Genomic DNA, 14,744 nt, shown 5'->3' with positions numbered 1-14,744 from the left:
CGCTTTCTTGGGAACAGGAACAATGGTGGCCCTCTTGAAGCATGTGGGAACAGCAGACTGGGATAAGGGTTGATTGAATATGTCCGTAAACACACCAGCCAGCTGGTCTGCGCAGTCTCTGAGGACGCGGCTGGGGATGCCGTCTGGGCCGGCAGCCTTGCTCAGTGTATTGAGTGAATTGGCAGTAGAGTTTTTTCCATGTTACTCTAAATAGAGTATATTACAGTTCGTAGAGTTAAATATAAACACTGAATAGAGTAGAAATAACTCTGCAACAAGTTGAACAAATTGAACTCTGCAACAAGAGTAATTTTTTTCTCTTTTTAGACTTGGACCAAATGTTATCTTTTGTAGAGTAAATTGTATTCAATTTGAGTAAAATTTACTCAGATAAATGTACTGTGTGGTAACAAAAAAAATCCCCAAAGCAAAAACTGTCTGATCGGAACTGGGGTCGACTCCAATACAAGGATAGAAGCAGGAAACTACCCTTAGACTGGAACCATACAGCCCTCAAACCCGTCCAATGAACATGCGCTCGCCCTCCCTCTCTCCTACCCTGCCTTCCAGTCCCCCGTCTGTTCCTCCCCCTCCCCATCCTCACCTCCCCGCTATAGCAGCGAACTAGTCAGCCCAACGTGCAGAGTAGCTCAGCCTTGTATAGCGGCTGGTACCACAGCGCTTTCAAGAGCATCGCACTCCATGTGCGTTGCGTGGATGTTGAAATTGCGCTGTGCAGCTTGTAACCGCGGCAAGAACTCAACATGTCGAACCCTCCCAACGACCCGTTCTATTCCTCCCCATTCGGACCCTTCTACAGAAGGCACTCGCCCTACATGGTCCAACCCGAGTATAGGATCTACGAGATGAACAAACGCCTCCAATCTCGTACAGAGGTTAGTTCTGCTCAGTGTATGCTATGAACGGGGTTGTCCTGTTAATTAAAGGTGTTGGGATGTTTGTTTTGTGGGGTAGAAATTGAAGTGTTGCGGCACAGGTTCTCGCGCTGTTCGGGTCGGCTCAGTAGTTTAACCTGGAAAGTGGTTATATTTGTAAATACAGATGTGTTAATATTGCAGATGTGTCCAACCTTCCAAGTATGTCATAGCCATGTTAGGTGTAGTTTTGTATTATCCTAAATTACATGAAGGACAGATCATTTGACATAACATTTTCATGGAGAATTTTTTTTTATTTGGATAGGGCTATCATGTAAAATGACTGAGCAAGGAACTATGTTCAGTTCAGTGAGTTTTGGTTTCATATTTCACTGATATTGGAAGATTCCTACATTTTTTTAAACAGTAGGCTAGAAAACAAACACTTACTAAATAGATCATTGTAACAACAAAATGTATGTTTGTTATTTTAGTTGTCAGGTTGTCTTTATCAGTTGTCTTTATCAGTTCAATTAAAGTTCAGTTAGGAAAAAATATATTTTTTCAAAACATGTAAGAATTATGTACTTGGCCATCAATCAGGTTTGTGCCACCTTGGATTTGGGTCTCTTCAACTGAAGCATCAAATGTTGAACATGACAGATTGATGGTTAAAGACATGGATTTAGAAGGTTTTTTTTTGATACATTTGTTTAAAAAGTCATACGTGGAGATGTTTGCCAATTATAATGAACAATCACAGTAAAACCATGCTGTTTTAGAATAAAATTGAAGCTGAACAGTCCCCATGTCTACTTGTTATGGGTATAGCTGTCATGACTGGCGTTGCTGCCCGTATGTTACCGTATGTTACCGTATGTTATGGTTCAAACTACTGGGTTGCACTGAATTAGCATTATGATAAATGATCATGAATAACAAGTTCTGAGAAGATGTCAAGTTGCAAGGATTTGACAGTGGTTGGCTTTAAGTCTGTTTGGCCATTTGGGGAATTGAAGAGAGAACCAAGAATCTACTAACTTGTCTTCGTATTTTAAACTTGAACACCAGTTAAACAGTTGATTTTAATATCACCATTGTTTTGTCCAACTGCATTTAACTCGACCACTGGGAATTTGAATCGGAACCACACTAAAGATTGTGATTGATAGATATTGGTTATGTCTGTAAGAATGGTGATAGAAATTGGTTATATCTGTAAGAATGGTGATAGATATTGGTTATATCTATAATAATGGTGATAGATATTGGTTATATCTGTAAGAATGGTGATAGATTTTGGTTATATCTATAATAATGGTGATAGAAATTGGTTATATCTGTAAGAATGGTGATAGATATTGGTTATATCAATAATAATGGTGATAGATATTGGTTATATCTGTAAGAATGGTGATAGATATTGGTTATATCTATAATAATGGTGATAGATATTGGTTATATCTGTAAGAATGGTGATAGATTTTGGTTATATCTGTAAGAATGGTTGAACCACAGTAAAGATCGTGATAGATATTGGTTAAATCTATAATAATGGTGATAGATATTGGTTATATCTGTAAAAATGTTGATAGATATTGGTTATATCTGTAAGAATGGTGATAGATATTGGTTATATCTGTAAGAATGGTAATTGATATTGGTTGTTTTTGTAACAATGGTGATAGATATTGGTTATATCTGTAAGAATGGTTGAAAGTAATGGAGCAAGTAATAATTGTGTAAGTACAACGTAAAACAATCAATTTGACTATTACAATTTAAATACATTTTACTCAATTCACTCAGTGAGTTCAATGGTTATGCTTTACAGTGTAGATGTAGACTTTCCTGTGTATAGGGGTGTTGCAACTTTAAGAAGACCAAGGCAATGTTGCAGAGATGCAATGGCACACCATTCATGAATTATTCAACAGGAGTGGTCCAAGCCCCGGTGGACTTCCACTCCTGTAGCCTACCTCAGATACCAAGCCTGCAACAACTCCCAGGAACATACCCTACACACCATATATATATATACAGTGGGGGGAAAAAGTATTTGATCCCCTGCTGATTTTGTACGTTTGCCCACTGACAAAGAAAGGATCAGTCTATAATTTTAATGGTAGGTTTATTTGAACAGTGAGAGACAGAATAACAACAAAAATATCCAGAAAAACGCATGTCAAAAATGTTATAAATTGATTTGCATTTTAATGAGGGAAATAAGTATTTGACCCCCTCTCAATCAGAAAGATTTCTGGCTCCCAGGTGTCTTTTATACAGGTAACGAGCTGAGATTAGGAGCACACTCTTAAAGGGAGTGCTCCTAACCGCAGCTTGTTACCTGTAAAAAAGACACCTGTCCACAGAAGCAGTCAATCAATCAGATTCCAAACTCTCCACCATGGCCAAGACCAAAGAGCTCTCCAAGGATGTCAGGGACAAGATTGTAGACCTACACAAGGCTGGAATGGGCTACAAGACCATCGCCAAGCAGCTTGGTGAGAAGGTGACAACATTTGGTGTGATTATTCGCAAATGGAAGAAACACAAAAGAACTGTCAATCGGCCTGGGGCTCCATGCAAGATCTCACCTCGTGGAGTTGCAATGATTATTAGAACGGTGAGGAATCAGCCCAGAACTACACGGGAGGATCTTGTCAATGATCTCAAGGCAGCTGGGATAGTCACCAAGAAAACAATTGATAACACACTACGCCGTGAAGGACTAAAATCCTGCAGTGCCCGCAAGGTTCCCCTGCTCAAGAATACATATACATGCCCGTCTGAAGTTTGCCAATGAACATCTGAATGACTCAGAGGACAACTGGTGAAAGTGTTGTGGTCAGATGAGACCAAAATGGAGCTCTTTGACATCAACTCAACATGTTTGGAGGAGGAGGAATGCTGCCTATGACCCCAACAACACCATCTCCACCATCGAACATTACATTTTTACATTTTAGTCATTTAGCAGACGCTCTTATCCAGAGCAACTTACAGTAGTGAATACATTTCATACCTTTATTTTTTTTCCCCCGTACTGGTCCCCCGTGGGAATCAAACCCACAACCCTGGCATTGCAAACACCATGCTCTACCAACTGAGCCACATGGGAACATGGAGGTGGAAACATTATGCTGTGGGGGTGTTTTTCTGCTAAGGGGACAAGACAACTTCTCCGCATCAAAGGGTCGATGGACGGGGCCATGTACCGTCAAATCTTGGGTGACAACCTCCTTCCCTCAGTCAGGGCATTGAAAATGGGTCGTGGATGGGTATTCCAGCATGACATAGACCCAAAACACACGGCCAAGGCAACAAAGGAGTGGCTCAAGAAGAAGCACATTAAGGTCCTGGAGTGGCCTAGCCAGTCTCCAGACCTTAATCCCATAGAAAATCTGTGGAGGGAGCTGAAGGTTCGAGTTGCCAAACGTCAGCCTCGAAACCTTAATGACTTGGAGAAGATCTGCAAAGAGGAGTGGGACAAAATCCCTCCTGAGATGTGTGCAAACCTGGTGGCCAACTACAAGAAACGTCTGACCTCTGTGATTGCCAACAAGGGTTTTGCCACCAAGTACTAAGTCATGTTTTGCAGAGGGGTCAAATACTTATTTCCCTCATTAAAATGCAAATCATTTTATAACATTTTTGACATGTGTTTTTCTGGATTTTTTGTTGTTGTTATTCTGTCTCTCACTGTTCAATTAAACCTACTATTAAAATTATAGACTGATCATTTCTTTGTAAGTGGGCAAACGTACAAAATCAGCAGGGGTTCAAATACTTTTTCCCCCCACTGTATATATATATATATACAAATTCTAAAAATCATAGCCATCATTTCAGCCATAAAGGTAGTAAATATAATTTTGTTTGCATTAATTTCCTTAATTTTTATGATGGATTTAATGGGGAAAATCTGGGTAATGACAAAGTGTTCTACATGCATGGAGATCAAAAATGGCCCAGATAATAATATTTTGGGGAACTTTGCATTTTGAATCTCTCAACCACCACCAATAAAAGAGGCAGAAACAATAGAGATTGTTTATGAAAACTAAAGGACTTTATTCATGAGATTCATCTCAGTTGATTATTATTTTTTAGCCTTGATTGTTATGTTTTATAAAATGGGTCATTAAATAAAAATAGCTGAATAGGACTTGTGTTCGCGGCCCAAATGACACCCTATTCCATTCATAGTAGCACACTATAAAGGGAATATGGTGCCATTTGGGACTCATGCCTGAATATATGTCTTAGACTTCTTTAATATTTCATCCGACATCACATCCTGCCAGCTGTTGTGGAAGCGTTTCCTGTCTAGCTGATGATGTCCTAGTTGATCATTTAAAAAAAAAACATCAAGAATTGGTCAATTGGATGGGTATAGGTTTTTTTGGTTGTCTTTTCAGAACAGTTATGTCATTTTCCTGTCAGAAATATTAGTGAGGATATGGCTGTTGAATCATGCCAACCACTATTCAGTAGAAGGACTATATGGCTTGTATAGGAACATGTCAGGTAGCCTACAATTAATCAGCCTTTTTATCTACCATCTTTTGTATTTAGAAAAGGTAAATAGATATACAGTGATGCCAACCATTCTGAATATGTTCTCTACCTTACAGAAACCATTATGATGGGTGTGCCTTTAGATTTGTTGATTGGTCTGTATTGATGTTTGTTGTTGAGTTACCAACCCCAGACACGTGTCTGCTGGGATTCAGTTTTTACATTAAGTTGTTGTTGGCGGGCAACTAATATGAGTCACTAATGTCCATGCACTGCCCAGCTGATGAGAATAATTTGGCCCAGAGAACAGCATATGCTGCAGCATTACTTTGAGTCTCGGCAGCAATGTTGAATGGTAGTGTTGTTGAACATCAGTAGCATCTGTTTGACATTATGGAGCTGTTTTAGACAAGTAATAGTTGTGTTGTTTTTTTCGGTGAACTATGCTATTTTGCTGGATGAAGATCTCATATGTTACTTATGTACGCATACTTTAAGGTTGTTGATGCAGTAAACATTGCGGTATGCTATATGATGAAGTTCATATAAACTATTAACCACCTGAAGTGATATCAAATCGTCTTACATTCATAATCTCTGTTTTTGTTTTTCATCATGATTACCTTTGAATGAATGACTGTAGGTCATACTGTAAACTGTATTAGGAATCCACTATGATAGACGACTGGACGTTTACTAACGACTAAACCCCATCACTTGTTCTTAAACACACGGCTTGCCATTGTCCTATTACCTTTCATTTTACACAGCAAACCTTTTCTGGCCTACTAGAGGGGTTGGGTTAAATGCGGAAGAAACATTTCAGTTGAATACATTCAGTATTCAACTGACTAGGTATCCCCCTTTCCCTTTCCCAATCAAAACAGCCTTTGATTGTTATGTGACCGTATACATACGGAACGTACGGTTCGACCGCATTGATTATGGACCGTTGCTCAGGGGCCACTGGCCTCCGTATGAAGCCTCTCCGCACACACACACTGCCGTGATTTAGGGGTTGTGGGGGAATCTGACACTTAAGCGGATATGCAAATGAGGAGTCGGATTACCATTCAGAGGAGGGGTCTGCTCGACCTCAGCCGCTGTAAGCACATTAGCGTAGCAGTCATTAATATTCAGCGGGAGAGTGAGGGATGATGCATAACGCTACGAGTGAGAAGCTATAGGTGAGAGAGAGAAAAAGAGAGAGAGAGCGAGAGAGAGAGAGGGAGAGAGGGAGAGAGAGGGAAAGAGAGAGAGAGAGAGAGAGAGAGAGAGAGAGAGAGAGAAGAGAGACAGAGAGATAGAGTGAGAGAAAGACAGAGAGAGAGAAATAGAGAGAGAGAGAGTGAGAGCGAGAGAGGGAGAGAGAGAAGAAAACAAAAGCACTTTAGTGGTAGCCTCATATGAACCATCCTGATCTCGAGAGCTTACATTCTGTGTGTAGCTTAACAGAATGTTTGTAGCAAAACAGAATGTAAGATCGCGAGATCAGAATGGTTCATACAAGGCTACGTGAATGGAGGGTGCTAGAATAATATCGGCCAGCATGATCTACTGTGTTCAGTTGGGAATGCAGTTATGTGAATATAAAAGATTCACCTGGATTTAGCCAGTGTGCCCAAACCTTAGCACTCCTGAGGTGGATTGAGTTAAATTGGGTTTAGTGAAATCAAATCATTTACTTTTCTGTTGACTGACTGCCGGTTGACTGACTGTCTATTTGTTATGTAATCAGGTGGCCTGTTCCAAAATCAGCCACTAGTCCCTTGCCCCCAAGTTCCCAATCCCTAGGCATTTGTGTAGATCTGAACTGATTGGCTACTGTATAAGCATTAAGGCAAAAAGTCACCCCTCCCAGTCTATCAGAGTGGGGGTTATTACCATATTGCTAATACTTCTCAGATCTACATGATGTGCCCAGTGGTAGGGGATAGGGATCCATGTGGAACTGAGCATTAGGTGATGGTTGTCAGTACACTGCACTGTCCCCATCTGGGAATGACATTCAACCTTTTCTCGGAGTTAGATCACTTCATCCTCAACCATGCAAGGGAATTCCCAGTATGTGGAAAACTTGCTCTGTTTACATGTGATTTGAGCAGCACATAAAAAGGACACAAAATCCAATCCTAGGTAAGTCCTTCAGTACCTAACTGGCCTGAAACGGCCAAATACCACCTTAACCAGCAACGCTGGAGATCATCAAATACCACCTTAACCAGCAACGCTGGAGATCATCAAATACCACCTTAACCAGCAACGCTGGAGATCATCAAATACCACCTTAACCAGCAACGCTGGAGATCATCAAATAACACCTTAACCAGCAACGCTGGAGATCATCAAATACCACCTTAACCAGCAACGCTGGAGATCATCAAATACCACCTTAACCAGCAACGCTGGAGATCATCAAATACCACCTTAACCAGCAACGCTGGAGATCATCAAATACCACCTTAACCAGCAACGCTGGAGATCATCAAATACCACCTTAACCAGCAACGCTGGAGATCATCAAATAACACCTTAACCAGCAACGCTGGAGATCATCAAATACCACCTTAACCAGCAACGCTGGAGATCATCAAATACCACCTTAACCAGCAACGCTGGAGATCATCCATTCACCTACTCTACATCTCACCAAGTCAAAGCGGTTGGAACCAAAAATCTCAAATTTGGACTCATCAGACCAAAGGACAAATTTCCTTCATGTCTTAAAGTAATAATGGACTGTCGTTTCTCTTTGCTTATTTGAGCTGTTCTTGCCATAATATAATATGGTCTTTTAACAAATAGGTCTATCTTCTGTATACCAACCCTACCTTGTCACAACACAACTGATAGATCCGATGTCTTCATAGTTTTGATGTCTTCACTATTATTCTACAATGTAGAAAATAGTTAAAATAAAGAAAATCCTTGAAAACGTAGAAGTGTGTTCAAACTCTTGACTGATACTGTATATATATACAGTACCAGTCAAAAGTTGAACACTTTTTTGGTTACTACATGGTTCCTTATGTGTTATTTAATAGTTTTGATGTCTTCACTATTATTCTACAATGTAGAAAATAGTAAAAATAAAGAAAAACCCTTGAATGAGTAAGTGTTTTCAAACTTTTGACTGATACTATATATATATATATATATATATATATATATATATATATATATACAAATTACATATTCAAATTTAATAAAAACAAAAAATCGGAAATATCTTATTTACTTAAGTATTCAAACCCTTGCTATAAGACTCAACATTGAGCTCAAGTGCATCCTGTTTCTACAACTTGATTGGAGTCCACCTGTGGTAAATTCAAATGATTGGACATGATTTGGAAAGGCACACACCTGTCTATATAAGGTCCCACAGTTGACAGTGCATGTCAGAGCAAAAACCAAGCCATGAGGTCGAAGAAATTGTCCATGGTTTGTGTTGAGGAACAGATCTTGGGAAGGGACCTAAAACTTTTCTGCAACACTGATGGTCCCCAAGAACACAGTGGCCTGGAACCAGAAGTTTGGAACCAGCAAGACTCTTCCTAGAGCTGGCCGCCCAGCCAAACTGAGAAATCGGGGGAGAAGGGCCTTGGTCAGGGAGGGGACAGACAGAGCTCCTATGGTCACAGACAGAGCTCCAGAGTTCCGCTGTGGAGATGGGAGAACCTTCCAGAAGGACAACCATCTCTGCAGCACTCCACCAATCAGGCCTATATGGTAGAGTGGCCAGACGGAAGCCACTACTCAGTAAAAGGCACATGACAGCCCGCTTGGAGTTTGCCAAAAGGTACCTAAAAGACTCTCAGACCATGAGAAACAAGATTCTCTGGTCTGATGAAACCAAGATTGAACTCTTTGGCCTGAATGCCAAGAGTCACATCTGGAGGAAACCTTTCACCATCCCTACGGTGAAGCATGGTGGTGGCAGCATGATGAATTTCTTTACTTCATGATCATAGTGATGAATGTGGATGTGGATGATGTATTGTATTGCTGAGGCCATATAGCCCACAAACATGGCTGTCCCTAATTGATTCCTTCTATGTAATTTAACTTGTTAGTTCATTAAGAATAGCATACAATTGTATAAGGCAAATTATTCTCTCTGACATATTTGAGATTCGGTGATGACCATTATGTAGAACGGCCATATACAGGCGAGGTAGTTGTCAATATGTCAGAAAACCACACTGCTGACTGTTCCCACCAGAAACATAGGAAAAACACACTCCAACTTACAGCTGGAGTTAAATGTATTGGCATAATCACTAGGCTCTTCTTCACTGACTCAAAACAATGTACACTGATTTCAGGAGATCAGCTGATGAACTAAACACTATACCAATGTTACCACAATACTCACAAAGCGATATGAGTAAAAGTGGCGTTGAGTTTGATGAGGCAACCAGCTGCGTGTTTATTGGTCCAATTAGTGCATGCTGATGTGTTGTCTAGGACCCACTGTTGCATTGTGGGTAGTGGCTGTATACATTTTGTATACATTTTAGAAATGTACACAACCTTGAAAATGTCTCTATGCATCACCACCATTTTTTTCACACATTTAAAGGGAAATTCCACCACTTTTCAACCTCCTTCATCATCTCCAGCACCAAACCAGTGTCTACATATGTGAAAACAGCGTGTTTCTCTGATCTGTGGTTAAAAAGATAAGAAGAAGGCTCCTAAAAATACTTCTCTGTGACAACACAGGGTAGGATTAAAAGTAAGAAAAACAGTGATTTTCAAAACCTGCAACGATTTTCTAGCCAGAGGGAGGGGAGGGTATTTTCTTACCCCCATGTCACTGCAAATGTCATAGTATTTGAAAATCACAGTTTTTATGATGTCATCGGGTAGAACTTTATATATTTTTCTACAAAACATAGACATGCACTGTTTTCACATATTTAGACACAGGGCTGGAGATAATGAAAATGAGGTTGACAAGTGGTGAATTTGCACTTTAAGCCATTATGCTTCGTATCCCCAGGGCCTTCTAAAGTATAATTCTCATAGTGAAACAGGCAGTGTCTGATCCATTCACTATTTGAATGGGATTGCAGAGGTTAATTATCCAAGGTTAGACCCCAGACACAACCACTCACTATGGTGGCCACTCTCTCATACAACAGAAAAAGGAGAAAATACCCTTTAACTAAAGCATGCTGAGAATATTATCGTTTCAGATTGAAATGTACTGACATTGTGCTTCACTTCATGGAGTGTTTGCCAAAAGCAATAAGTGTGTGTGTGTGTGTGTGTGTGTGTGTGTGTGTGTGTCATCCATTTATAAGTGTGTGTTAATAAAAGCCCCAGGTCTGTTGTTATTTAGTGACAATCCTCACAATGGTATCCCACTAATCCTTTAGCTAGCCCATTGATCTATCCTCACTATGGTGTCCCATTAATCCTTTTGCCAGCCCATAGATCTATCCTCACTATGGTGCCCCACTAATCATTTAGCTAGTCCATAGATCAATCCTCACTACCCTTTAGCTAGCCCATAGATCTATCCTCATTATGGTCTCCCACTAATCCTTTTGGCAGCCCATAGATCTATCCACACAATCCTTTAGCTACCCCATAGATCTATCCTCACTATGGTGTCCCACTAATCCTTTAGCTAGCCCAGCGATCTATCATCACTATAGTGTCCCACTAATCTTTCAGCTAGCCCATAGATCTATCCTCACTATGGTGTCCCACTAATCCTTTAGCTAGCCCAGCGATCTATCATCACTATAGTCTCCCACTAATCCTTTAGCTAGCCCATAGATCTGTCCTCACTATGATGTCCCACTAATCCTATAGCTAGCCCATAGATCTATCCTCATTATGGTGTCCCACTAATCCTCTAGCTAACCCATAGATCTATCCACACTATGATGTCCCACTAATCCTCTTGCTAGCCCATGTATCTATCCTCACTATGGTGTCCCACTAATCCTTTAGCTAGCCCATAGATCTATTGTCACCATCCTTTAGCTAGCCCATAGATCTATCATCACTATGGTGTCCCACTAATCCTCTAGCTAGCCCATAGATCTATCCTCACTATGGTGTCCCACTAATCCTCTAGCTAACCCATAGATCTATCCACACTATGATGTCCCACTAATCCTCTTGCTAGCCCATGTATCTATCCTCACTATGGTGTCCTGCTAATCCTCTAGCTAGCCCATGGATCTATCCACACGATCCTTTAGCCAGCCCATTGATCAATTCTCACTCTGGTGTCCCACTAATCCTTTAGCTAGCCCATAGATATATCCTCACTCTGGGGTCCCACTAATCCCTTAGCTAGCCCATAGATATATCCTCACTATGGTGTCCCACTAATCCTTTAGCTAGCCCATAGATCTATCCTCACTATGGTGTCCCACGTATCCTTTAGCTAGCCCATAGATCTATCCACACAATCTTTTAGCTAGCCCATAGATCTATCCTCATTTTTGGGTCCCTCTATTCCTTTAGCTATCCCATTTATCTATAATAACTATAGTGTCCAACTAATCCTTTAGCTAGCCCATAGTTCTATCATCGCTATGGTGTCCCACTAATCCTTTAGCTAGCCCAGATATCTATAAAAATCATAGTATCCAACTAATCCTTTATCTAGCCCATAGATCTATCCTCGGTATGGTGTCCCACATATCCTTTAGCTAGCCCATAGATCTATCCTCACTATGATGTCACGCTAATCCTTTAGCTAGCCCATAGATCTATCTTCACTATGGTGTCCCACTAATCCTTTAGCTAGCCCATAGATCTATCCTCACTCTGGTGTTCCACTTATCCTTTAGCTAGCACATAGATCTATCCACATGATCCTTTAGCTAGCCCATAGATCTATCCTAATTTTTGGGTCCCTCTAATCCTTTAGCTAGCCCATTTATCTATAGTATCTATAGTGTCCAACTAATCCTTTAGCTAGCCCATAGATCTATCATTGCTATGGTGTCCCAATTATCCCTTAGCTAGCCCATCGATCTATCCTCACTATGGTATCCCACTAATCCTTTAGCTAGCCCATAGATCTATCCTCGGTATGGTGTCCCACTTATCCTTTAGCTAGTTCATAGATCTATCCTCGGTATGGTGTCCCACTTATCCTTTAGCTAGTTCATAGATCTATCCTCGGTATGGTGTCCCACTTATCCTTTAGCTAGTTCATAGATCTATCCTCGGTATGGTGTCCCACTTATCCTTTAGCTAGTTCATAGATCTATCCTCGGTATGGTGTCCCACTTATCCTTTAGCTAGTTCATAGATCTATCCTCGGTATGGTGTCCCACTTATCCTTTAGCTAGCCCATAGATCTATCATCACTACAGTGTCCAACAAATCCTTTATCTAGCCCAAATATCTCTTCTCACTATGGTATCCCGCTAATGCTAATGTATCCCACTCACCAACCAAGAATTCACAAAATGGGACAAACACCAAATTGAGACTCTGCATGCATAATTCTGCAAAAATATCCTCCGTGATCAACGTAAAACATCAAATAATGCATGCAGAGCAGAATTTGGCTGAACCCGCTAATTATCAAAATCCAGAAAAGAGACGTTAAATTCTGCAACCACCTAAAAGGAAGCGATTCCCAAACCATCCATAAGAAAGCCATCACCTACAGAGAGATGAACCTGGAGAAGAGTCTCCTAAGCAAGCAGGTCCTAGGGCTCTGTTCACAAACACAAACAGACCCCATAGAGCCCCAGGACAGCAACAAAATTAGACCCATCCAAATCATGAGAAAACCAAAGGATGGTTACTTGACACATTGGAAAGATTTAACAAAGAAACAGAGCAAACTAGAATGCTATTTGGCCCTAAACAGAGAATACACAGTGGCAGAATACCTGACCACTGTGACTGATCCAAACTTAAGGAATGCTTTGACTATGTACTGACTCAGTGAGCATAGCCAGCAAGATTTGTGACCTGTTGCCATAAGAAAAGGGCAACCAGTGAAGAACAAACACCATTGTAAATACAACCCATATTTATGTTTATTTATTTTTCCTTTTGTACTATTTGCACATCATTAGAACACTGTATATAGACATTATTCAGTGTAATGTTTACTGTTACGTTTTATATTTTATATCACTTTTGTTTATGATCTACTTCACTTGCTTTGGCAATGTTAACATATGATGGGGGAGAGCGTGAATGAGAGAGAGAGGGGGGGCGGGGGAGATAGTGCCTTGTTGACCATGGTTCTACTCTCACTCCCTGAAGGCCCCTCACAGGACAGGATTATCTGCTGAGGTCATTCAGCCTGCTGAGTGTGACTAATCAGAATCGGTCTCACACACATACACACGCGTGCAAGTACTCACACACACTGAAAAGAAATGCACAAAGCTTTAGACAGCCATGCAATTTCTCTCTCTCTCGCTCTCTTTCTCTCTCAATTCAACTCAACTCAATTGAAGGGCTTTATTGGCCTGGTGCCTACCTAGAGTGTTGGGCCAGTAACTGAAAGGTTGCTGAATCGAATCCCTGAGCTGACAAGGTAAAAATCTGTTGTTCTGCCCCAGAACAAGGCAGTTAACCCACTGTTTCCCAGTAGGCTGTCATTGTAAATAAGAATTTGTTCTTAACTGACTTAGCTGGTTAAATAAAAAATAATATGTTTACATTGCCAAAGCAAGTGAAATAGATAATAAACCAGAAAAAAATGTATAGTAAACATTACACTCACAAAAGTTCCAAAACGAAAGACATTTCAGACTTTTCTTATATATATATATATATATACTGCTCAAAATAATAAAGGGAACACTTAAACAACACATCCTAGATCTGAATGAAAGAAATAATCTTATTAAATACTTTTTTCTTTACATAGTTGAATGTGCTGACAACAAAATCACACAAAAATAATCAATGGAAATCCAATTTATCAACCCATGGAGGTCTGGATTTGGAGTCACACTCAAAATTAAAGTGGAAAACCACACTACAGGCTGATCCAACTTTGATGTAATGTCCTTAAAACAAGTCAAAATGAGGCTCAGTAGTGTGTGTGGCCTCCATGTGCCTGTATGACCTCGCTACCATGCCTGGGCATGCTCCTGATGAGGTGGCGGATGGTCTCCTGAGGGATCTCCTCCCAGACCTGGACTAAAGCATCCGCCAACTCCTGGACAGTCTGTGGTGCAACGTGGCGTTGGTGGATGGAGCGAGACATGATGTCCCAGATGTGCTCAATTGGATTCAGGTCTGGGGAACGGGCGGGCCAGTCCATAGCATCAATGCCTTCCTCTTGCAGGAACTGCTGACACACTCCTGCCACATGAGGTCTAGCATTGTCTTGCATTA

At 40.7% G+C, this 14,744-nt stretch overlaps 1 protein-coding gene across 5 annotated transcripts in view; it reads left to right on the top strand.

Moving 5' to 3' along the window:
- Positions 1 to 588: 588 nt before the first annotated feature.
- LOC106604537 (LIM domain-binding protein 2) overlaps positions 589 to 14,744 on the top strand; it is a 96,737-nt gene continuing 82,581 nt past the window's right edge. Inside the window, exon 1 of one of the 5 annotated variants that reach the window (XM_045718022.1) lies at positions 589 to 896. In XM_045718022.1, the coding sequence (XP_045573978.1) occupies positions 765 to 896 (132 nt within the window). In that variant the 5' untranslated portion in view covers positions 589 to 764. The remainder of the gene's footprint in view (positions 897 to 14,744) is intronic. The other 4 variants (XM_014199261.2, XM_014199258.2, XM_014199262.2 and 1 more) reach the window with 4 other exon arrangements.

The sequence above is a fragment of the Salmo salar genome, chromosome ssa05 (genome assembly GCF_905237065.1).
Source record: "Salmo salar chromosome ssa05, Ssal_v3.1, whole genome shotgun sequence".
In the NCBI taxonomy this organism is placed as follows: Eukaryota; Metazoa; Chordata; class Actinopteri; order Salmoniformes; family Salmonidae; genus Salmo; species Salmo salar.
This window is presented reverse-complemented; position numbering and strand designations above follow the sequence as displayed.